The following is a 22,500-nucleotide window of genomic DNA, read 5'->3' as shown; positions in this document are numbered from 1 at the left end:
GTTTATGAGCCTGTGTGAGTGTGTATATGTGTGTATGAGCCTGTGTGAGTGTGTATTAGTGTGTATGAGCCTGTGTGAGTGTGTATAAGTGTGTATGAGCCTGTGTGAGTGTGTATAAGTGTGTATGAGCCTGTGTGAGTGTGTATGAGCCTGTGTAAGTGTGTATAAGTGTGTATGAGCCTATGTGAGTGTGTATAAGTGTTTATGAGCCTGTGTGAGTGTGTATATGTGTGTATGAGCCTGTGTGAGTGTGTATTAGTGTGTATGAGCCTGTGTGAGTGTGTATAAGTGTGTATGAGCCTGTGTGAGTGTGTATAAGTGTGTATGAGCCTGTGTGAACATGTGAATTTATACTTGTGCTCAAACTGACCTGAAAGTTTGTTTTTTAGAACTGGGAGAGCTGCGTGGCCGGACTAGCCAATCATGCCCATCATCTGGAGGAGCTAAAGGCCAGGCTAAGCCTACCAATCCCAGAGACGGAGGAAGAGCCTCACTTCATTAAGGTGCTGTATCCCTCCTTTTTTTAATTAATTTTATTTAAAAATAGGATTAGAGAGGGCTTACTGGACAATTCAAGTAGAATATAATAAAGCAAATAAAGATAAAAAAATTATTTAACAGAATAAAAAAAACATTTTAATGATAAATAAATATTTTAAGTTTTAAGATTTGTTCTCAGGTTTCATCTGAGCTTCAGAAAGCAAACTGGGCTGAAGATCTGGTTGCCGTTGCTCCCTTTTCAGGCTCTAAGAAGCTGTAGGCCCTGGTAGAGCTCTCACAGGAAGCTCTTGTCTCCGTGTGAAGCTCAGATGATTGATGTGTGTAATCTGTGTCTGGCTGGGAAGTCGTCTTGTCAAAGCCAGCCCGACCAGCTGAGCACAGCTGCTGATAATATCTGCCACTCCCTCCAGACCTACAGATCAAGTAGCAGTTCTTTAGCAGCAGCTGGAGCTTGGAGGGCCTTGTGTTAGCAAGCTAGCATGTTCACAAGTGCTCTACTGAAACTACTAATCAAAGCTTTGTCCAAGTAAACTGAATAGATCATTGGATACAGCACTAACCTGCTAGAAAACAGCATAGACTAGCATAGCTGATTACCAGCAAACACAAAATAGTGTAGGCTGTGTTTTGAACATGGCTATGCTAGTCAATCTGTACAACCCCAGCACCTGATCTCTAAACTAGCATAGGCCAGCATGGACCAGTATATACCAACACCAGACCAGCATATACCAGCGCCAGACCAGCATATACCAGCGCCACACCAGCATATACCAGCACCAGACCAGCATATACCAGCACCACACCAGTATAGACCAGCACCAGACCAGCACATACCAGCGCCAGACCAGTATAGACCAGCGCCAGACCAGCATATACCAGCACCAGACCACATAAACCATCTTAGACCAGCATAAATTAGCACCAGACCAGTATATACCAGCACCAGACCAACATAAACCAGCACCAGACTAGCATAAACCAGAACCAGACCAGTATATACCAGCACCGACCAGCATATACCAGCACCAGACCAGCATATACCAGCGCCAGACCAGCATATACCAGCGCCAGACCAGTATAGACCAGCGCCAGGGGGCTGAACACCAGCAGCCCTCGTCATCCTCTCTGGCCCGTGATAAGCTTATTCTTGTCCTCCCTCAACTGCCCCCCCTCCCCCCAACTGCCCTGAGACCTTAATCCTGTTGGGACGGCAAGGGAGGGGCGGGTGTGTGTGTATGTGTGAGTGAGAGAGAGAGAGATTGAGAGAGAGAGAGAGAGAGAGAGAGAGGGAGGGCCAGTCAGCCAGCAAGCAAGCAAGTGAGTGAGAGAGCCTGTAAGCCAATGCTTGATGGTGTGAGAGTGTGAGTGAGTGAGCGAGGGAGAGAGAAGGAGGCTGGACGTGTGGTCAGGGTTTGGCCGAGTGAGTGTTAAGTAGGGGCTTTAACTGCCAGGTGGTCACAGTAGTTGTGTTATGTTATGCAGGAGGTTCAGGACTCTCTGGACGACTGGGCGGTGAGTCTGTCCGAACTTGGCACCATGAAGACGGACCTTTCCCAGTACATCATCACCGAGGACGTTCTGCTGCTGCAGGAGCAGGTGGACCATCTGCACTGCCAGTGGGAGGAACTCTGCCTGAAAGTAAGTGAAATTCCAGCGGAGGCCGGCACGAGGGATGGGTTCGGCTGGGAGAAGCGCTGTGTGAGTGTGGGGGGTGTGAATTTCGGATCTTACCATGATTCCATGATTCATGAGTCAGTTCATATTTTAAAATGATAAGTGTCTTATTAATGTTATTTTAAAGTAACAGTACATACTTACTTTAATGTCAAATGTGAATTCAGTGCATCTTGGATTTGATTTGATTGAATCTTTTGATTCATGACATCTTCACGATTTCTCTGCAGTCTGTTTAGTCTGATTCTTTAGTAAATGATTCAGCACTCAAATTGAACTATGATTCAGTTTACTATATACATATTGGATTAACTCTATATATAGTAGAATAATATAGTAATCTAAAGAAAAGTAATCTAAAAATCCTTCACTGGACCTTTGAATCTTTAAGAATCAATTCAGTGCAGCAGGAAATCTCATATTTCACCACGAATCAATACAGTTAGATTTTGTGCATTATGGAGTCGCAGATTCTTTGTGTGATTTGATTTGATTCGTTCGTCAGTTTTTTGATTCAGTGCTGGTTAATCTCAGATTCATTTACACTGAAAACACAGAGAGCTGGAAAGGTTATTTTATTTCAGGTAAAAACTGAAAACTAACTAATAAACACTGAGAAATGAGCTTGAGTTTTAGAATCAGGCAGAATCAAGAGGTTTAGTTGTATTTTCAGTGGTTACAGCAGAAGTGAAAAGGATTCCCCCTTCAAACCCAATCAAATAAACATCAGAACTGAATCTGTAATTAGATAAACAGCCATCTGACCCGGTCACATGCGGGCGGCCTCGGCAGTTTCGGCGGCCAATCAGTTCAAAAACAAACAAACTGCTGAGCTGCTCACAGGAATTCAGACAATTTCTGAGAGGGGCAGAACAACAGGTTCCTCCTCATGCAGACCTGCCTTTGGACTTGACTCACACAATAATCACTAAACCTATAGATCTATAACATTAACTCTATACCTCCAACTATAGCTCTTTAACTATAGTTCTATAACTATATGAATATCTACGGATCTATAACGTTAACTGTATAATTATAACTCTATAACTATACCTCTATGACTATAGATTTATAACATTAACTAATTTGCCCAACTTAACTATAAATCTATAACTACAATTATAATTCTATAACTATATAGCTAAATATAGCTAACTTTATAATTCTATAGCTATAGCTATAACTCTATAACTATGACTATAAATCTATAACTATAACTCTAACTCTATAGCTATAACTCTAACTATAACTCTGTCTATATAATTCTAAAACTATATAGCTATAACGAACTCTATAATTCCATAGCTATACCTATAACTCTAACTATAACTTGAACTGTAACTATAGTTCTATAACATTAACTCTAATTATAGATCTACAACAGTAACTCTATTACTATTATCATAATTCTATAACTAACTCTATAATTCTATAGCTATAACTATAATTATAACTCTAACTATAACTCTATAACTATGTAACTACACATACAGCAGTTCTAACAATAACATGCTAACTCCTCCCTCACATACTGGATAGACTCCAGAGTGTGGAGGCGATGTGAGACATGGCAGGTCATGTTTTGGGGTGGGGTCTGTTTTGGAGGGGGGGGGGGGCTGGGGGTCAGGGCGTTGTTAGCATTGGAATGGAGGAGCAGATGGTGGAGAGAGAGTGGCGTAGAGAAAGAAAAGGAGGAGAGGGGAATGAATAGGAGCTGGAGTTTGGGGGTCTTTTGTTTTGGAAATCACACACTCCCTGTTGCTGTCGCAAGCTGGAGTGTGTGAGGGGGTGTGGTAGTTGGAGGGGGGGAGCAGGGGAGGAGCAAGAGCTTAGCAGCTGTTGCATTTGAAGCTTATATGACTTCATTTACTTCAGAGATACCTCATCTAGTTAAGACTGTGGCAGTATTTTATGTTTATATATATATATATATATATACTTTAAGTTGCCCCCATTGCCGACACAGATGTGCAAATGCACACACAGCTTGTCTAGTTGGTGTGGCGCAACAGATAACACCACTGCCACTGAGCTACCACACCATGTGGGAGACTGGGGTTCGATTCCCGTGCTGGGTGACTGTGCTGCGCTACACCAATAAGAGTCCTTGGGCAAGACTCCTAACACTACACTGACCCACCTCTGTAATACGAGTAACCTTGTAAGTCGCTCTGGATAAGAGCGTCTGCTAAATGCCATAAATGTAAATGTAAATGTAGTCCCTGTATCTGCCAAGAAGCAGATAAATAAACATGAAGCTTTTGGCACCATGCTGCCTAATGCCAGGCGCGGGCTAGAGGGGTATAAACGTTCTCTGGAACGATGGATGGTGGTGCTCCATCCAGTACTTTTGGCATAAGTTGGAGAGTTTGGGATGATGAAGTGGCCTCCTTAACGCTCGTGTCGCAGAGTGCAATCAAATCCTCACAGCAGTGCTCCTCCTAAATCTAGCAGAAAGCCTTCTTCTACCCTGGACAGTAGAGACAGTTACTTCCACAAAAGCAATCAGACAGGAATCAAGGCGTCCCAATACTTTTGTCTATATTGTGTGTAAAGACCCCACACATTAACATTGTGTGCTTGTGTGTGTGTGTGTGTGTGTGTGTGCAGGTATCTCTGCGTAAACAGGAGATTGCCGACCGGCTGAATGCATGGATCATCTTCAATGAGAAGAACAGGGAGCTGTGTGAATGGCTCACTCACATGGAAAACAAAGTGGCTCATAGCGCCGAGCTCAGCATTGAGGAGATGGTGGAGAAGCTGAAGAAGGTAAGAGCAGGAGGGTCTCCAGACACATGTGGTAGTGGGATCTAGGGTGGGTCACACAAATTAGGCTAGAAATGGGCCTAGGATCCTAGAGAGAGCAGTGTAGTGCAATTAGACTGTCCTGACCGGGGGGGAGGGGGGGGTAAATTGAGCTCTAGTGTGAGGCATCCCTTCCAACAGCTGGACTGTGTTTACTTTTCACAAGTAAACAACAACAGGAAGACAGCTGACATGCTGACTCAGCAAGAAAATGCGAAGAAATAGCGGTTGCTATGGTGTTGCTAGGCAGTTACTAGACTGCTCCAAGTGGTTCCTGGTTGTTAGAGTGTTGCTGGGGGTTCCCGTGCTATGGAAAGTGGCTTCTATGGTATGCCTAGTGGTTGCTATTGGATATTCTTAGGTGCTGATATGCCCCTGCTTTGGCTCCCATGTGGTGGACTTGACTTTCTTTGGACTGACTCCTGCCTCGAGCAACCGGAAACGTGTCCTGTCCTCCTGTGTTAACGCAGAACCTTCTCTGTGCAGGACTGCATGGAGGAAATTAACCTCTTCAGTGAGAACAAGACTCACCTGAAGCAGCTGGGGGAACAGCTCATCAGCGCCAGCAATAAGACCAAGGAGACCGAGGTCAACGACAAGATCAAGGACATCAGCGACCGCTGGCAGCACCTGTTTGACCACATCGAGGCCAGGTGAGAGCACAGCTACAACCCCTCCCAGCACAGCTAAAACCCCTCCCAGTACAACTATTTGGGATGCTCCAACATGGCCGTGCTTATCATGTCCTCATCTGCCAATAGCGATGAACAGGCTCTGCAGGCTAATCCCAGCACACCCAGCAGGAGGCCCTGAGGAACCGCTGAAGTGGCCACTCCTGAGCTTAGCTGATAGGCTGTGTGGATAATAACTGCATGATATAACGGGATGGGACAGACCAGACGCAGCGTCTGACGCTCGGGCTGAGCACTGAAGTCCTGCTACTGTTACACAACAGCTGGTAATGGCTGGAGTTTAGAAGCTGTGGAGAAGGAGTAAAGCCCAGTGCAGGTGGTTAGCGCACCACCGTGATATGAAGGAAATCCGCAGACCCGCGAGGGCTGATTACACTGACAGCGGTGTTGAAGGTGGTGTCATTGGTAGCGTTTCTAGCCACTGTTGGTTGTGTGGGAGACAGCTGTGTGCCTTTAGAACGGGCGTGTTCATTATTGGAGGCTTGGTAGATGGGCTGAAGAGCAATTGCACTAGACAGGATGGACGGGAGGGGTGTCCTCCACCTCACCAGCCTGGAGAATGGACAGATGGTGGCCGTGACTGTCAGTCACATGTTGCCGGCTGGCTTGTTGTTTTTCCTGTGAGCGTCTCCTGCTTGTCGCTTTGGCATTCACTCACATGCTCTCTGTCTTTGCCGTGCTTCATCGTTGTGGAACCTCCCTCCAAATCTCGAAAAAGCTAATTTTACAATAGATGAAAAAGCTTTCCTAACCTTTAGTGGAAGACTTCAGTAGTTCTGGAGCATTTATGATTATTATAATGGTCCGTTTCAAGGTTTAATTTTTTGACTTAATGTAAAGAACAACTGACAGATTGTGTTAAAAGCTGAGTGGGACAGAAGTGGCCGTTCAGGACGTTCTGTTTAGGGTTGACGGAAAGCTAAGATGGGCTTTGCAGGTGCAGCGAAATGCTAAAAGTGGCTCTGTGGATCAGTGGACGAGGCGTCACAGGACTACCCTGATGCAAATCAACTCTAATAAACAGTGCTGTACAAAAGTGCTGAGGCAGCCAGGACAACTGTCAGTGGTCAGTGTGAGTTTCTACCTGTAGTTAACTCTATATAACATTACAATAAACCTAAATACACATAAAGTCAGTGGTCAGTGAGAGTGTCTACCTGTAACTAACTCTATATAACATTACAATAAACCCCAATAAACTCAATAATGATTTATTTCTATTATGCAAATTATTCAGCATGAATTGGTACTTAGGCATTTGATTTATAGCAGTAATGATATATAACACGTCTTTTTTTGCCTCCTCGTGCACCATGAGGTCATTTGTTTTCAAGGCATTTTGCATTATGGGATGTTTCCACTGCTCCAGCAGGTCTGGGCTTGTCTCTGCATATCTTTACATGGCCATCCAGCAGATGTGTGTGTGTGTGTGAGTGTATGTGTTTGTGTCCAGTCAACTCGACACGGGAGATTAGATGAGTTGACTCAGGCCCGTCGTCTGCTTTTGTCACTTAAAATCACACAGGTTGCTGGGTCACCCCTCTGGCATTCACACACACACACACACAGGGCAGCTGCCGTCTGGTGACTCGGACCCCATAAGTCCTCCGTCTACAACAATGTGCCTCCCTGCCAATGAGCTTCAGCCTCCTGCTCTTGCGCCTGCCTCCTATTGGCTGAGAGATTGGCAGGCATTGTGTGCTGACGAGCGTGACGTTCACTTGGAGGAAGGCAGATGTTATGTTAAAGTCGCCTGCCGCTCACTATCACACACACACACACACACACACACACACACACTATTATAGTTCCCAGTTAGAAGTTCAAGTTTAGTTTCCCCACAAATAAAGGTAATCAATTAAGTGCAGAAGGTTCCTTAAGCCACTGAAGAACCACTTTTAAGTGTTAAGAACCTTTTAGTTGTTTAAGGAACCATCGCTTGACCAACTTCGTCACACTCACACATTTCTTGTTCTTATTCTGGTTATTCTGGTTATTTTTTATTATGATTTTGAAGAGTAGTCGATCATGCTTAGTCCATCAGCCAAGACATGGGTTCTGTTTAGTGGAGAACCATCACTATTAGAGCTCTGCATTCAGGTTCAGGAGATAAAGGTAAAAAATATCTCTATGATGATGCTACTTTCTGCTAGCCCTTCTAATGGATTCTAGTACTTAGCTAGCTTGAAGCTAATGACAATGTAAATTGTTTGGCTGTTCTAGATTACAGAACACTGACATTCAAAGCTTGACTCCCATGTAGAACAGAACTGTGGAGCTCAGAGTGTCGTAAGCGGTGTTGGCTAGCTCTGCTGTGAGCTGATACTCACTGTACTGGGCTGAGTACAGTGAGTATCCCGTGTCTCTTTAACAGTGTCTCTCCATTTCTAACAACTGACTGAAACCTGCTTCATTTCTTCAGTGATATTTTTTGAGAACGTGATTGGTTGAGTCCTAAATAGGTAGGTTAATCAGACATGGTAGGCCTTCAGGTCTACTAGTGAAGTCCAGACCAATGGGAGAGTAGGTTTAGCAGTTTTTACTCAGATACCAACTGAGCAGATTCAGCTCCTTTGTTCACATTATGGCCCAAATACAATCACTCTTTTTCATATCAATCATGAACATCTGCTTTGCGACCCATTTTCCACACATCCAACAAGACCAACTATTCTCGAAGTCTGAGTCCCGTCACACTCCCCACAGGAGTGCAGTGCGTCTGAAGTTACTACCACCTTAAACATGCGAGGAGACTGTAATTATCTGTAAAAACTACATTAGACGGACAGTGGATGTGTGTAACTCGAGCATAAGCAACACGAGTTCCTTCACAGAACCGAGATAAGAGGATTGGGCTCGAGTCCAAGCTGCATTGTCTGTAATCCACCGTGCAGAAATGAGCTGAATGAGATTGAGGTGAAGACAGAGTGTGAGGCAGGCTTAACATGGAGAGGATTCAGCTTCTCGCGGCGCTAAAGCGTGCCTCCAGTGTTTCTGGCACACGTCGACTGCTACTGTCCCACACACACACACACACACACCCACACATTACTTTATTATTATAAGCACTGAGGGTGGGGCTAGCATCACACTGAGTATTGAAAGGGGGAAGAGGGAGGGTCACCACCTCCTTAGAGAGAGTGAGAATAGTGATGCTCTCTGGCTCTCTCAGTTACGGATGGCTGTGGCATCACTTAGGATTGAACCTGAACCGGGGATTGACTGCTGATGCTAGAGCCGACGCTTAGATACCTAGTCCACCTGGCGCTCCTGCTGGTTCTCAGAACCCCTGAATGGTCCCCATTTTTGTTGCCTATATTCCTGTAAGTTGTGAATTGGGTTAGAGGGGTATAAAGCCCCCCAGCATTGACCTGTGAAGCAGTGCTCCATCCACTTTTGGGAGGAGTTGGGGATGATGAGGTGGGGTGGTGATCATCCAACATCCTGAACTCAATAACGCTTTTGCAATCAAATCTTCACAGCAATGCTCCTCCAGAATCTAGTGGAAAGCCTTCTTCCCTGGACAGTAGAGACAGCTACTCCAACAAAAGCAGGATCAGCTCTTTCTGATACCCTTAATTTCAGAAGAAACAATGAATGAGCAGGTGTCCCAATACTTTTGTCCCTATAGTGTACCTGAATTTTATCTCAACAGCTTTTCCACTGACTGTTTAGAGATTCTGTGAGAAGGTACAGCAAGTAGTGTTTTGCCAGATGTTGGGTCAGTGTCCTCGGCCTGAGGGTTGCCGCTCTCTCGCTGTTGCCATGGAGATCCCACGGGCCAGGTGTTCCTCTGGGCTGGGTAATCTGGTCAGGTGAGGTTTAGGTAGGTTTAATTCGTGTTAGCTCGCTGAGCGTAAGCTCAGGACGATCTGTGCAGCATCGCCCAGCTGGACTGTCCGTGTGACCGTCCATACACACACACACACACACACACACAGTCAGCCCCCACGCTTATCCGTAGCCTTACCTTCAGCAGCATTGTGTTAGATCACCTCTGTGTAAGAATGTGCCCTGTGTGTAAGTGCGTACATGTGTGTGTGTGTGTGTGCGTTTGTGTGTGTGTGTGGCTGGCTGCGCATACCCTCACTTGTGCTATAGCATGACGTATGCTGCCTCATGCCTTCATGCAACGTCAACTGGGAGGTAGAGAGCATGTGAAATGGAGACAGCGGAAGAGAGAGGGAGAGAGAGAGAGTGTGTGTGAGAGGGAGGGAGAGAGAGAGAGAGAGAGTAGGGGGCAGTAGAGGAAGGGGACAGGATGTCTGCAGAGTGTGTGTCAGAAAGTGTGTGTTAGCATGTACCGAGATGCTCATGCTAACGAGAGAAAGCCACGGAGGGTCCGCACCGGTCTGTGAGTAAGTACCACCTGCTCCTCAGCACAATGGACGCCGCGCTCACTCGCCCAGTGGGTGTGTGTGTGTGTGTGTGTTGCACAGGAAAATGGGCCGGACAGGGGGATGGGCAAGGCTTTTGTCCGGGCATCTCACTGAATGGAGTGGCTACTGCTAGCCAGCTGTCCTGGGGGCTAGCGCTGTGCTGGCGTGCAGTGGGTGATGAAGAGCACGGTGGTGAATTATGCATGAGGCCGCTGTGGTGGAGCTCCAGTGATTTGTGCACATGCAGCCGTTTGTTTGCACTGATGCTCAGAGAGAAGGAGTGGACGCTGCGTCCAGCGTAGGGCTGGTGTGTGTGCCGTGGCGGTGCTTGCAGAAAGCACATTGCTGCTGGACGTGGTGGACATGTTAGCCCTGCAGAAGCAGCGCAGGAGCCTCCAACATGTCCTCGCTGCCACGTAACACACTGGTTTGTTTTGGTTCCACCTCCATTGCATCGTGGTCACGTGACCCAGGGGCAAGTGCATCGACGTCACTGGACCTGAGTCAGTGAGTGTCCCTTGCATTCGGGCTTCGGCTGAACGCATGGGTTCTCGTTAGAGCTGAGCTCACTAACAAAGAGAAGCAGTGAAAGGAGTTTGTGTCATCCCTGCTGCTCAACTGCAGCCCTGCAGACGCCATCACTGTGCAGTCTCAACACGAGAGAGAGAGAGGGGGGGTTGATCGTGAGAGAAAAGAGGAGAGAATAAGAGAGTGAGGGATTCAAAATGTATAGAGCGAGGCAGAGTAATAAAACAGAGAGAGGTGGAAAGAATTAAATAGGAAAGGTTAAGACAGAGAGTGAGGTAGAGATTGAGAAAGGGAAGGAGGTAGAGAGAGTGAGGTAGAGATTGAGAAAGGTTGGGAGGTAGAGAGAGTGAGGTAGAAATTGAGAAAGGGAAAGAGGTAGAGAGAGTGAGGTAGAGATTGAGAAAGGGAAGGATGTAGAGAGAGTGAGGTAGAGATTGAGAAAGGTTGGGAGGTAGAGAGAGTGAGGTAGAGATTGAGAAAGGTTGGGAGGTAGGGAGAGTGAGGTAGAGATTGAGAAAGGTTGGGAGGTAGAGAGAGTGAGGTAGAAATTGAGAAAGGGAAGGAGGTAGAGAGAGTGAGGTAGAGATTGAGAAAGGGAAGGAGGTAGAGAGAGTGAGGTAGAGATTGAGAAAGGTTGGAAGGTAGAGAGAGTGAGGTAGAGATTGAGAAAGGTTGGGAGGTAGAGAGAGTGAGGTAGAAATTGAGAAAGGGAAGGAGGTAGAGAGAGTGAGGTAGAGATTGAGAAAGGGAAGGAGGTAGAAAGAGTGAGGTAGAGATTGAGAAAGGTTGGGAGGTAGAGAGATGGAGGCAGAGATTGAAAAAGGTAGAGAGAGTGAGGTAGAGATTGAGAAAGGTTGGGAGGTAGAGAGAGTGAGGTAGAGGTTGAGAAAGATAGAGAGAGTGAGGCAGAGATTGAGAAAGGTTGGGAGATAGAGAGAGTGAGGTAGAGACTGAGCAAGGTTGGGAGGTAGAGAAAGTGAGGCAGGGACTGAGAAAAGTGGGAAAGTAGAGAGTGAGGCAGAGTCTCCCACAGGCCTCTATAGTCCTGAGTGCATCTGCTATGGCGACAGAAACCCTGTACTACCTCTGAACAGTACAGCCGTGAGCTTGAATGTGGAAATGTACCTCTGCAGAGCTGCAGTCTGCAGTTTTTCCAGCAGGGCGCGCCAGCTGCTTTTTGTGTGTAACAGACATGTGGTCAAACAAGCAGCAGCTCCCCTTTTACTGTTTATCTGCACTGATGCCTCAGCGCTGCCTCCTGGTTTTAGCCCTGCTATAGCTTATGCACAGACTTTGGTCGATCTGAAGACCAGTAAGGATTGTTGATTGACAGATTGATTGTTTTAAGAGGTTTGTATCGCCTCTGAAAGCAGACCCATGCATTGACCTCTGGTTGCCTGATTGATCTGTCAGGGTGAGGAAGCTGAAGGAGACGCTGGTGATGGTGCAGCAGCTGGATAAGAACATGAGCAACCTGCGGACGTGGCTGTCCCGGATCGAGGGGGAGCTGTCCAAACCCGTTGTCTACAGCATCTGCCACGGCGATGAAATCCAGCGCAAACTGGCTGAACAACAGGTACGCAGCACTAACCCTCTCCATTCTCCATTAAACACGGTTTAGTCCTCAAGCAACACCTTTACGAAAGGCTGGACTCAGGCTGGACGGTGCTGTTTACAAAACGTCCATCAGATGTTTGGGAACATTGGGAATGTGGGCTTGGGAAATGAAAAGCTAGTGGACAAGGTGGACGTGGAAGAAACGATCATTGTGAAGATCGTTAGGTTCAAGCGACCTGGTGTCCGAGCATCTCCCAAACGGCAAGGCTTGCAGGAGGTTCCAAGTCACAGTGGTGAGTACCTGCCGACGGTGGTCCAAGGAAGGGCAGACCATGTCAGCACCCAAGTTTTTTACAGGACTGCTTCTCTAACCTTAAGGCTAGGGCTGCCCTTAAAGAGTGCCCATGCTAACACCTGTCCGCCATCGAAAGCACCTACAATGGATAGGCGAACATCAGAACTAGACCTTTGGGCGATGGCAGTAGGTGGCCTGGTGCAGTGAGCACTGTGGGAGGCTCCACCTCACAACTTATAGGACTTATATTGGTGGGACACAGGGTATCAAGTGCATGTTAGGCATGGTCCTCTATTATGATCCTTGCACTTTTTATCACCAGGTCCTGCAGAGGGACATTGAGCAGCACACAGAGGGCGTGGCCTCAGTGCTGACACTCTGTGATGTGCTACTGCATGACGCTGACGCGTGTAGCAGCGATGTGGAGAACGACTCCATCCAGCAGACCACCCGCAGCCTGGACCGCCGCTGGAAAAACATCTGCGCTATGTCCATGGAGAGGAGAATGAGGTGACGCATGAGGGGTTTCTAATAAAGTGGCTAGTGAGTGAATACACAAGGTAGATGTTTCTTATAAAGTGGCCAGTTAGTGGAAGCACATGGTAGGGGTTTCTAATAAAGTGGCCAGTAAGAGACAGCACAATTTAGGGGTTTCTAATAAAGTGGCCAGTGAGTGAAAGCACAAGGTAGGGGTTTCTAATAAAGTGGCCAGTCAGCAGAAGCACATGGTAGGTGTTTCTAATAAAGTGGCCAGTGAATGAAAGCACAATTTAGGGGTTTCTAATAAAGTGGCCAGTGAGTGAAAGCACAAGGTAGGTGTTTCTAATAAATTGGCCAGTCTGTTAGTAATAGGATTACTATAATGACCAACTCTCTGCTGCCCCCTGTAGGATTGAGGAGACATGGCGTCTTTGGCGTAAGTTTCTGGAGGACTACTCTCGCTTTGAGGACTGGTTGACAACAGCCGAGCAGACGGCGGCTAACCCGGCCAGCACGGACGTCCTCTACACCTGCGCCAAGGAGGAGCTGAAGAAGTTTGAGGTGATGCAGGGTTGAGTATAGTGGAGACGTGTAGATGAGCTATAGTGGACCATCCAAGCAAACTGTGACCACCATCCTGAAGCAGAGCTGTTCTTGTCCTCTTTAGGCGTTCCAGAGGCAGGTGCACGAGCGCCTGACGCAGCTGGAGCTGGTGAATAAGCAGTACCGGCGGCTGGCCCGAGAGAACCGCACCGACACCTCCAACAAACTGAAGACGATGGTGAACGAGGGGAACCAGCGGTGGGACACTCTGCAGAGGAGAGTGGGTGCAGTGCTTCGTAGACTAAAGGTCAGAACAGGGTGGCTTCCTGTAGACGTTCACCTGCAGGGACATTGTGGACACGTGTCCTTAATGTCTTTTTTTTTTACATATAAATACATGGAAATCTAAAGTGTCCTTGTTTTTCAATGTATCTAGAACCCTTGAAGAACCCTATTTTAACTTACTAACTAAATATCTAGACCAAGGTAGAATGGTCAGTTACTGCCCTTGTCTTTAAGGTGATCATAATGACTAGATATTTGGGCTTCGCATAATCCGTCTTGCTGGAAGTTCACCCTGTCCTTCTCGCCGCAGCACTTCACGTCCCAGCGGGAGGACTTTGAGGGGACGCGGGAGGCCATTCTGGTGTGGCTGACCGAGATGGACCTGCAGCTCACTAACGTCGAGCACTTCTCCGAGAGTGACATCCACGACAAGATGAGGCAGCTCAACGTCAGTATCCCCCTTTTCTCCTCCACCATCTTCAGTCTAGCCGGTCTAGCCGGTCTGTAAGTCCAGTTTTTGCTGTGCTCCTGCAGGCGTTTCAGCAGGAGATCACTCTGAACACCAATAAGATCGACGCTCTGATCGTGTTCGGGGAGAATCTGATCCAGAAGAGCTCTCCGCTGGACGCCGTGCTGATAGAAGACGAGCTGGAGGAGCTGCACTCTTACTGTCAGGAAGTGTTCGGCAGGGTGGCCCGATTTCACCACCGGCTCATCAATAGACGCCCAGTTAGTGTGTGTATATATATATATACATATATAGATATAAATATAGATATAGATAAATGACCATGCTACTATTATTATATATATATATATATATACATCATATATACACCTCTCATCCTGTGCTGTGTTCTCTCTCAGGTCCTGGAGGATGAGCGTGATTTCTCAGACAGAGACACCGACGTGGAGGACTCCTTGGAACTTGGGGCAGCATGGGCAGAGGAAGAGGACATGGAGGACGCTGGGATGTCCACGCCCGTGGAGCAGTCAGTGCATGACCTCCTCCCGCCTGCGCTGGAGCGGTCAGGCCGGGAGACGCCGGTCAGCGTGGACTCTATACCGCTCGAATGGGACCACACTGTGGATGTGGGTGGATCTTCATCACCTGAGGACGAGGAAGAGGAGGAGGCCACGTACTACAGTGCACTTTCAGGTAATCGGGCAATCTGGGATCTTACAGGAGAAACAGACACGGTCGCCCTCGTTACCCTCAGATACCGTGGGGGTCAAATGTGAAGACAAATTCTGCATCTGTACACAGTCTCCCCCACTGACCGCCGCTCTTCTCTTGCAGACGTAGAGGTCACTGAGAGCTCTGAGTCATTTATTAAAGCCACGGCTCAAGCTCTGAGTGCTGCGTCCGGTAGGCTACTGCCTGCTGCATGCTACACACACACTCACACACATCCTGCACCCTACCTAGATTAACTGTGCCATGTGTTTTTTTCAGTTTGTGTGTCTTTTTTTTTGTTTGTTTGTTTGGCCATTGAACCCACCCCTTCACCCTCCTGGCTAATACCCTGTACCCGGTGGAGGTGCCAGGCTGTTTCACTGCATTCAGATAAATGGCATGAGTTTGGGGTGTGAACGTATTTGGATGTGTGTGATGGTTTGTTGAGGAATGGCCCTTTTTTGGAGTTTTGTGTTTGCATGTCTCGGTTAGAGATGGCACTGGTTCAGTACCCGACAGCAGCAGGAAATACTGGATGGAAGGGAAAAAAGATGCGTCTGATCCAATTCTTGAAGAAATCTGGCCTGAAATACTGCAGAATAATAATCTACTGGGATTGTTTTCCTTTAAAGTAGCATTATGTTCAATTTCATGCTGCATATGCAATCATGCCGATGCTCCTCCACTGACCCTAACAGGGAGAATGGTGTCTCGGTCATTCCCGCCCCGAGCCGGAACGCTGATACTCCTGTGTAATGCTGCGTAACCCAAATCATATTACTCCACCACCTCAGCCCACATGCTTCTTTACCTTCAGATGCTGATGCTTCTGGATCCCTCAGCTTGTCCACAAATGCATGTGTACAACTGTCCACGAGGGGGCACTCCTGCCTGATTTCAATTTATTGCTGTAAATGATGTCATCCAACTGTGGAGGGAGCAAAAATATCAGTATTACTCGCATAATACTGCTTTAAAGGGCCCGTATCTTACATTATGGTGCACCAGCATGGTTCTATATTGAAGCCCACTTTATATGAACCACAGACTGTCAACAACAACAAAACAATATGCTGACAAACTCAGTTCCACCATGCACATGCACCAGTTTGACCAGCAGGTGGTGCCAAGGTGTAGTTGAGTTTTGAACCAAACAAAGTGTTTAATCGGTTCAAAATTCCAGAAAAACGCCACTGCTCGAACGGACACTGAAGTGTGGACACATGGACATGCGAATAGCCAATCAGGATGGAGTTAATAATTTAAAATAGTTGTAGTAGCTTAGCTTAGCTTAGAGTCTAGATGAAGCTCAGATTATGGCGGTGTCCTAAACTTCTCACTACCAGGCTAAACGGCGCGTACACCACCATTCATTATAATTAGCTTAGTATAGTAGTATGTGGTTTGGGAAGCAGCCTGAAGCTTCCTGGCACGTAGCACGCTTAGTGCAGAAAGAACACAGCCTGCCCAAATTCCATATTACATCAAATTCCTTTGCTTTATAAATAACATGCTATTGGAAATTTGGGAATTTCTCCCATTTGGGAGAAATGGGATCATGCCATTTCTAGTTTTGAGTGATTTGAGCACGATTCAGATTAAAATGACAAAAAAAGTTATTTTATTACATCAAATTCATCTGCTAAAGGTGTCGGAATTTCGGAATTTTCGGTATCTGAAAAATACGGAAGTGGTATCGTGCCATCTCTAGCCTTGTGCCCTTTGAGCATGATTCAGTCTGAAGACAAAAGTGGTTTATAAAGCTCTGCTTCATCATAGTTTTATACTGAACAGCGACGTTTCTCTGACTCTCAGTAGGGAGATCGATGACGGAACCCCCCAGCTGGCATTCGCCGCCCCCTTCTGACAGGACACGGATCATCCACAGCCTGACCTCGTCCCCTGTACACACCAGCACCTCCTATCATCAAAAGGGCTACGTACGTAGTGCTCTTGTGTTCTCTCGGACACGTGTTTACACTCATACACACACACACACACACACTGACAAAGCACAACATTCCCAATGCATACTCTCATGCTCTCATATTGTGTGTGTGTGTGTGTTTAGGCTAAGCTAATGTCTGAGTGCACGGAGAGCATAGATAATGTGAAGCGGGTCAAGCTAATCCTGGATGATGACGAGCTGCTGGAGGACCAGGGTCTGACCACGCTGTCTTCAGCAGATAAACAGACCGGTAGGATTCGCACACACACATTTACTATTGCAGTACTTGTGATGTCAGTAAACTGAACTAGGAGAACCAGGATGTCCATACAAGCCCCGCCTTCTCACTGCCACTAATGGTATTCCCTAGAATGATGGAATGATGGTGCTCCCCCCAATACTTTTGGGATGAGTTGGGGATTAGTGAATGAGGTGGGTCATCGGTGGTCATCGTCATCCAACATCCTGACCTCTCTAACACTCTTGTTGCTGAATGCAGTCAAATCCTCATAGCTATGTTCCTTTAAAATCTACTTGAAATCTAGTCTTCCCTGGATAATAGAGACAGTTACTCCAACAAAAGCAGGATCAGCTCTTTTAATACCCTTAATTTCAGAAGAAGCCATGAATGAGGCAGGTGTCCCAATACTTTTGTCCATATAGCGTATATTTCTACACGCCACTAAACTGGCCAGGACATGCACCGCCTTAACGACTCTATCTCTGAACCCGTTCTTCAGGTGTGATCGAGCGCTGGGAGCTTCTGCAAGCCCGGGAGATCGCTGACCTCCAGCAGTGGCACAAACTGACCTCTGACCTTATCGAAGTCACATCCTGGCTGGACGGCATGGTTCCCGAACTGGAGGCTCTGCGGAGAGCAGAAGCATCTGGTAGCATCAGAGACATGGAGAGCAGCATCCACAGGCTGAAGGTTTGATCATCATCACTCTACAGTCAAGAGCTCAATGCCCCATCTAGCTCACACTTTTCACATGGCATGGGGTGTCCGGATACTTTTGGACAGATGGCATGTCTGTGTGTGATAGCATGTTGACTGTCGTATTGCTGTCGTTCTTGGTCTAGGAGGTGCAGAGGACGTTCGCCGTCTACAAGGCTCTGATGATCGGAGTGAATCTGAGCGGGCAGGACATCCAGCGAGGAGACAGGGCGGAGCTTCAGGAGCTGAGGGCGGGGTTGCATGCAACCAATCAGAAGTGGACGCATGCCTGCGCTGTTCTGGACAGCTGGGAATTCCAGCTGCATCACGCGCTCCTTCAGTGTCAGGTGGGTCGAGCGATTACATCACAGCCTGTAGAAGCCTCGATAGACGGCAAACGTTTGGGTATATAGCTGCTTGAAAGAGAATGGTAGATCAAATGTTTGAACCGCTGCCTGTTTCTGACCCCTGCATGGTGACCGCCGACCCCTTTAGGAGTTTCACGAGGCATTGCACTCTCTGCTGCTGTGGCTGGCTCGGGCCGAGAGCCAGCGCTACATGGTCAACATCCACGACCGCAACGTAGATACCAACATACTGCAGGAGCACAGAGATACGCTCAAGGTAGGAGTGTGTGTGTGTGTGTGTGTGTGTGTGTGTGTGTGTGTCGCCTCTTTTTAAAGTGTAGCAGTGCCTGGTGGCTTACCTGCTGGTGGATGTTTATTTGTGTGTGCGTGTGTGTGTGTGTGTGTGTGTGTGTGTGTGTGTGTGTGTGTGTGTAGGATCTACAGCAGGAGCTGCGTGGCCGGGAGCAGGAGGTTCTCTCTCTGCAGGAAATCTCTGCCCACATCCTGCAGCTGGACCAAGGGGAAGACAGCCTGGAGGCTAAAGAGAAGGTGCACGTCATCAGCAACAAGCTCCGCCTCCTCCTCAGACAGGTGGCCCACGACCTGAGCATGCTGCAGGATAGACTGGTACGTTTAGGCCTAACGTAGCAACTAGAGCCAGACTAGATCTCTGCTCAACGACCGTACAGGTTTTTAAGGGCAGTTCCTCTAAATTCCTCTAAATTTGCCACATTTCTGCATAATTAAATGGTAAAGGTGGAGGCAGATGTGTGAAATGCTTCATTCTAGAGAAGCTTACTAGTGGTGGTGGGCGCCAGGTGCCCAGCTCTGAAGCGTCGGCTTGCAGATGCCCGTGCCGGCCAGCATCACACTTTTTTTGTTTGTTTACCATCCATTCATGGTGGAGGGATACGTGCATGGCGTTCTGAGGCCCCAAAGTCAAGGTTACCATCATCAACACTGCAAATGAAACTCAGTAGACAGGTATAGGGTCACTGGTGGGTTTGGATAGTAAATAAAACGGCTGTATTTGAGTGGTAGTCATGGTGACCCCTAGATCCCATCACCACCACTGTACGGACCACTCTAAACCCACTCTGAGTGACCCCCTTTAAGGTCTCCGATATGTAATCAAAACAGGTGATGGCTAACACACACACCCCTCCACACCCCACACTCACTCTTTCCACTCCGCTGCAGGACTCTGAAGGTTCGTCTGTGGACGCTGGAGAAGAGAGGAGCACTGCTAGCGCCCCTGCTCTACTGGACAAGGTACGGCATAGCATTCTCTCGCAAAGACGTGTTTACTAATAGTTTCTGGAGATGCTAATAGGGTCAGAAGCTTCAGGGTCAGATATGGCTAAAAGTCCTAAAGATCGACCAACGTGTCATTAAAGAAGACACGTTGTTGCCCCTCCCAAAAGCTGTAAACCGACTGTACAGCCGTGTACTGAGACTCGATGCTTGGGAAGAACCACTACCTGCCAGTAAGCCACCACACCCTGTGGGAGACTGGGGTTTGAGTCCTGGTCTGGGTTCCTGAATGCTGAGCTACACCAACCTCTGCAATACGAGTAATGTTGGAAGTGGCTCTGAAGTCATAAATAGGCTAAATAGGCTTGTATAAAATATATATCCACCTACATTATACTGCAATTTCACAAAATTCTATTCTAAGTTCATACACCCATATTAACTCCTGAACAGTTCATATCCGATCCAGGCCTGTTTTAATGGATCGGGTCTTGGCTATTTTAATCCCAAAGCAGTTCCGAGTCTTAGTTTTAACCACGATGCTCAGAGCGCCATCTGCTGTCCTCAAGGCATCATTAACGCACATTATCCACAACTGTGACTTCTCAGAAGGTAAATAACGGAGCTGAGGTTCTGCAGTGTGGAGCTATTTTACAGTGGAACCTGAAAACAGACCATAATATCTGACCCTTTATAAAACTCTGAACTCTCACTGAAACGCTCGGTTTTACCAGCGGGAGAACCGCACAATCGCTCGCTCGCCTTTCTCTGTTCTTAAAGCAGCCCTAAAGAACCCATTCAGAACCAAAGCTAATGCTAACACACACACACTCGCTATAGAAACCCCAATCACACACTCAGCACATTCACCCACTATAAACCAGCTATTACACACCAGTAGACCAACAACCACAGATACCAGTCCAGAGTGTGTACCACTACACACACTCACACTCACACACACACAGGAAGTGATTAGACTGCAGTGTTGTAAAGGAGCTGGGAGCTGATTGGTTGATTATAGAAACTGAAACTAAAAATAAATGATTTTACTGCATTATTTATATATATATTATTATTATTATTATTATTATTATTATTAAAAATAAAGAATTTAAAAAAGGATTTACTGCATTTTTTATTTTGCATTATTTTTAATCCGCACATCAAGATCAGATCTGATCCGGATCGGATCTGCTGACTGCTTCTCCTCTTCTTCATTTTCACCAGGACTGGAGGACCGCTGAGAGGAGACCTCCAGAAGGTGTGAGGTATGCCCTGAAAGACCCAGTGATGCACAAATGACTCACAGAGAACTACTGAGGTCACCTCAATGCCCTTAAGCTAACACACCCACTGTCTCTGTCCATCCCTCCTCCAGGCCAGAGAGGAAAGAGGCGTCCCCCAGCAGGCCCTTCCTGTACCGGGTGCTGAGGGCAGCGTTCCCCCTGCACCTGCTCTTCCTGATGCTGCTGGTCCTGGCCTGCCTCGTGCCTCTGTCTGAGGATGACTACAGCTGCGCCCTCTCCAACAACTTCGCCCGCTCCTTCTACCCCATGCTCCGCTACATCAACGGACCCCCTCCTACATGAGAACCAGGACACCACCTCCGGGAATCTTCTGCTGTGGACAGTGATGGACATTTTTGACGGTCTGGAGGCAGGACAGAACAGCAGATGAGGAGAAGCACTCCCAGCCTGGATTTATACTGCTGTCCAATCATGGAGCGGCTCCACCTTCACCGGGTCGGCGCACATCACTGTCACCCACCGCACCGAGCGCACTGGAAGGCCGGACGCTCCTTTTTAACGATTTTTTTGATGTACATATGAAACCCGTCAAGGTTTCATGTTTTAACGTAGAACTTCGGACGCTGTGTGCTTTTACGAGGTTTTTATGTCGGAGCCGCCGTGCGCCCCTGCTCACGCCCAGCGCTGACCTCTGGGCCTTCTCTTCGGCCCGGCTGGAGCTCAGAGCTCACGTAAGACGTAGCGGCTCATTATTAGATCAGAATTATTGTTTGTTTTTGGTGTTCATGTTTTTTTTGGTGTTTCGTTCGCTGAGCTTCACAGACGTTGGGTTTATGTGCTCCCGCAACCCGCCAGTCAAAAGTTTGGGTACACCCGCTTGATTGTTAAAAAAAAAAAAACTGGATCTAAATGCTCGGGTGAAATACATACACACACACACACACACACACACATACATACATTATATATAATTATGCCAAAATAGAATGTATGCGATACTTCCAGAGCAGCACTGATCAGAAGTGGAGTTAAGAGGTAACGCCACTGTGGGAGGAGGAACATGCCTCATGTCCCTCCTCCCAGATCCAACATCCTACAAATTCCATCTCCACCTTGTTCCCACCACCCCGTCACCTTCCTTTTGAACTCCTTCCTGGCTCCACCTGTCTGAGCTGACTCCACCCAAACTGCAGCCCGAGACTCCTGAGCCAGCGTCACTCGTCTGATCCGCTCGCTGAAGTCCGGTCACTCTGCAGTCCCCTCTGCAGCTCCACGCTGGAGTAAACAGGCCGGCGCCTCCTTAAAAACAGAGCTTTATTTAGTGACGTATTTATTTATTTATTACCCGCCTCCTGTCAGAGACCCGCACTGCCACCTGCAGCCATAATGAGGAGAGTGAGAGAGTGAGAGAGTGAGATTGAGAGTGTGAGAGTGAGTGAGAGAGTGAGTGAGAGTGAGTGAGAGAGAGTGAGAGAGAGAGTGAGAGAGAGAGTGAGTGAGAGAGAGAGTAAGAGAGTGAGAGAGAGAGTGAGAGAGTGAGAGAGTGAGAGAGTGAGAGAGTGAGAGTGAGAGAGTGAGAGAGAGAGTGAGAGAGTGTACAGTTGTGCTTTTATTTTTGTGTATTTATGGGATGATGTAAAGTTTTAAATCAGTTTTTAATAAATAAATAAAGAGATGAAGCTGTTTCAGATCATCACGCGTCTCATTTTTCACTATTTTCATTTGATCAATAAAACTACTGGAGGTTTTCCACACACACTCTCTCTCTCTCTCTCTCACACACACACACACTCTCTCTCTCTCTCTCTCTCTCTCACACACACACACACACTCTCTCTCTCA

General features: G+C 47.3%; 1 protein-coding gene across 1 annotated transcript in view; it reads left to right on the top strand.

Annotated features, from left to right (window-relative positions):
- Positions 1-22,351, top strand: part of syne2b (spectrin repeat containing, nuclear envelope 2b) — a 123,356-nt gene extending 101,005 nt beyond the window's left edge. Inside the window, exons 106-126 of the mRNA XM_072677330.1 lie at positions 390-503; positions 1,987-2,142; positions 4,792-4,950; positions 5,473-5,639; positions 11,999-12,161; positions 12,760-12,947; positions 13,328-13,478; positions 13,585-13,767; positions 14,056-14,193; positions 14,280-14,474; positions 14,613-14,904; positions 15,046-15,114; positions 16,738-16,862; positions 16,994-17,120; positions 17,611-17,801; positions 17,954-18,154; positions 18,303-18,431; positions 18,590-18,781; positions 19,355-19,426; positions 20,639-20,679; positions 20,790-22,351. Of these exons, the coding sequence (XP_072533431.1) occupies positions 390-503; positions 1,987-2,142; positions 4,792-4,950; positions 5,473-5,639; positions 11,999-12,161; positions 12,760-12,947; positions 13,328-13,478; positions 13,585-13,767; positions 14,056-14,193; positions 14,280-14,474; positions 14,613-14,904; positions 15,046-15,114; positions 16,738-16,862; positions 16,994-17,120; positions 17,611-17,801; positions 17,954-18,154; positions 18,303-18,431; positions 18,590-18,781; positions 19,355-19,426; positions 20,639-20,679; positions 20,790-21,000 (3,264 nt within the window). The 3' untranslated portion in view covers positions 21,001-22,351. The remainder of the gene's footprint in view (positions 1-389; positions 504-1,986; positions 2,143-4,791; positions 4,951-5,472; positions 5,640-11,998; positions 12,162-12,759; positions 12,948-13,327; positions 13,479-13,584; positions 13,768-14,055; positions 14,194-14,279; positions 14,475-14,612; positions 14,905-15,045; positions 15,115-16,737; positions 16,863-16,993; positions 17,121-17,610; positions 17,802-17,953; positions 18,155-18,302; positions 18,432-18,589; positions 18,782-19,354; positions 19,427-20,638; positions 20,680-20,789) is intronic.
- The last annotated feature ends 149 nt before the right edge of the window (positions 22,352-22,500 follow it).

This window comes from Salminus brasiliensis, chromosome 4, assembly GCF_030463535.1.
Source record: "Salminus brasiliensis chromosome 4, fSalBra1.hap2, whole genome shotgun sequence".
Classification (NCBI taxonomy): domain Eukaryota; kingdom Metazoa; phylum Chordata; class Actinopteri; order Characiformes; family Bryconidae; genus Salminus; species Salminus brasiliensis.
Note: the sequence above shows the minus strand (reverse complement) of the source record. Positions and strands in the feature narration are given on the sequence as shown.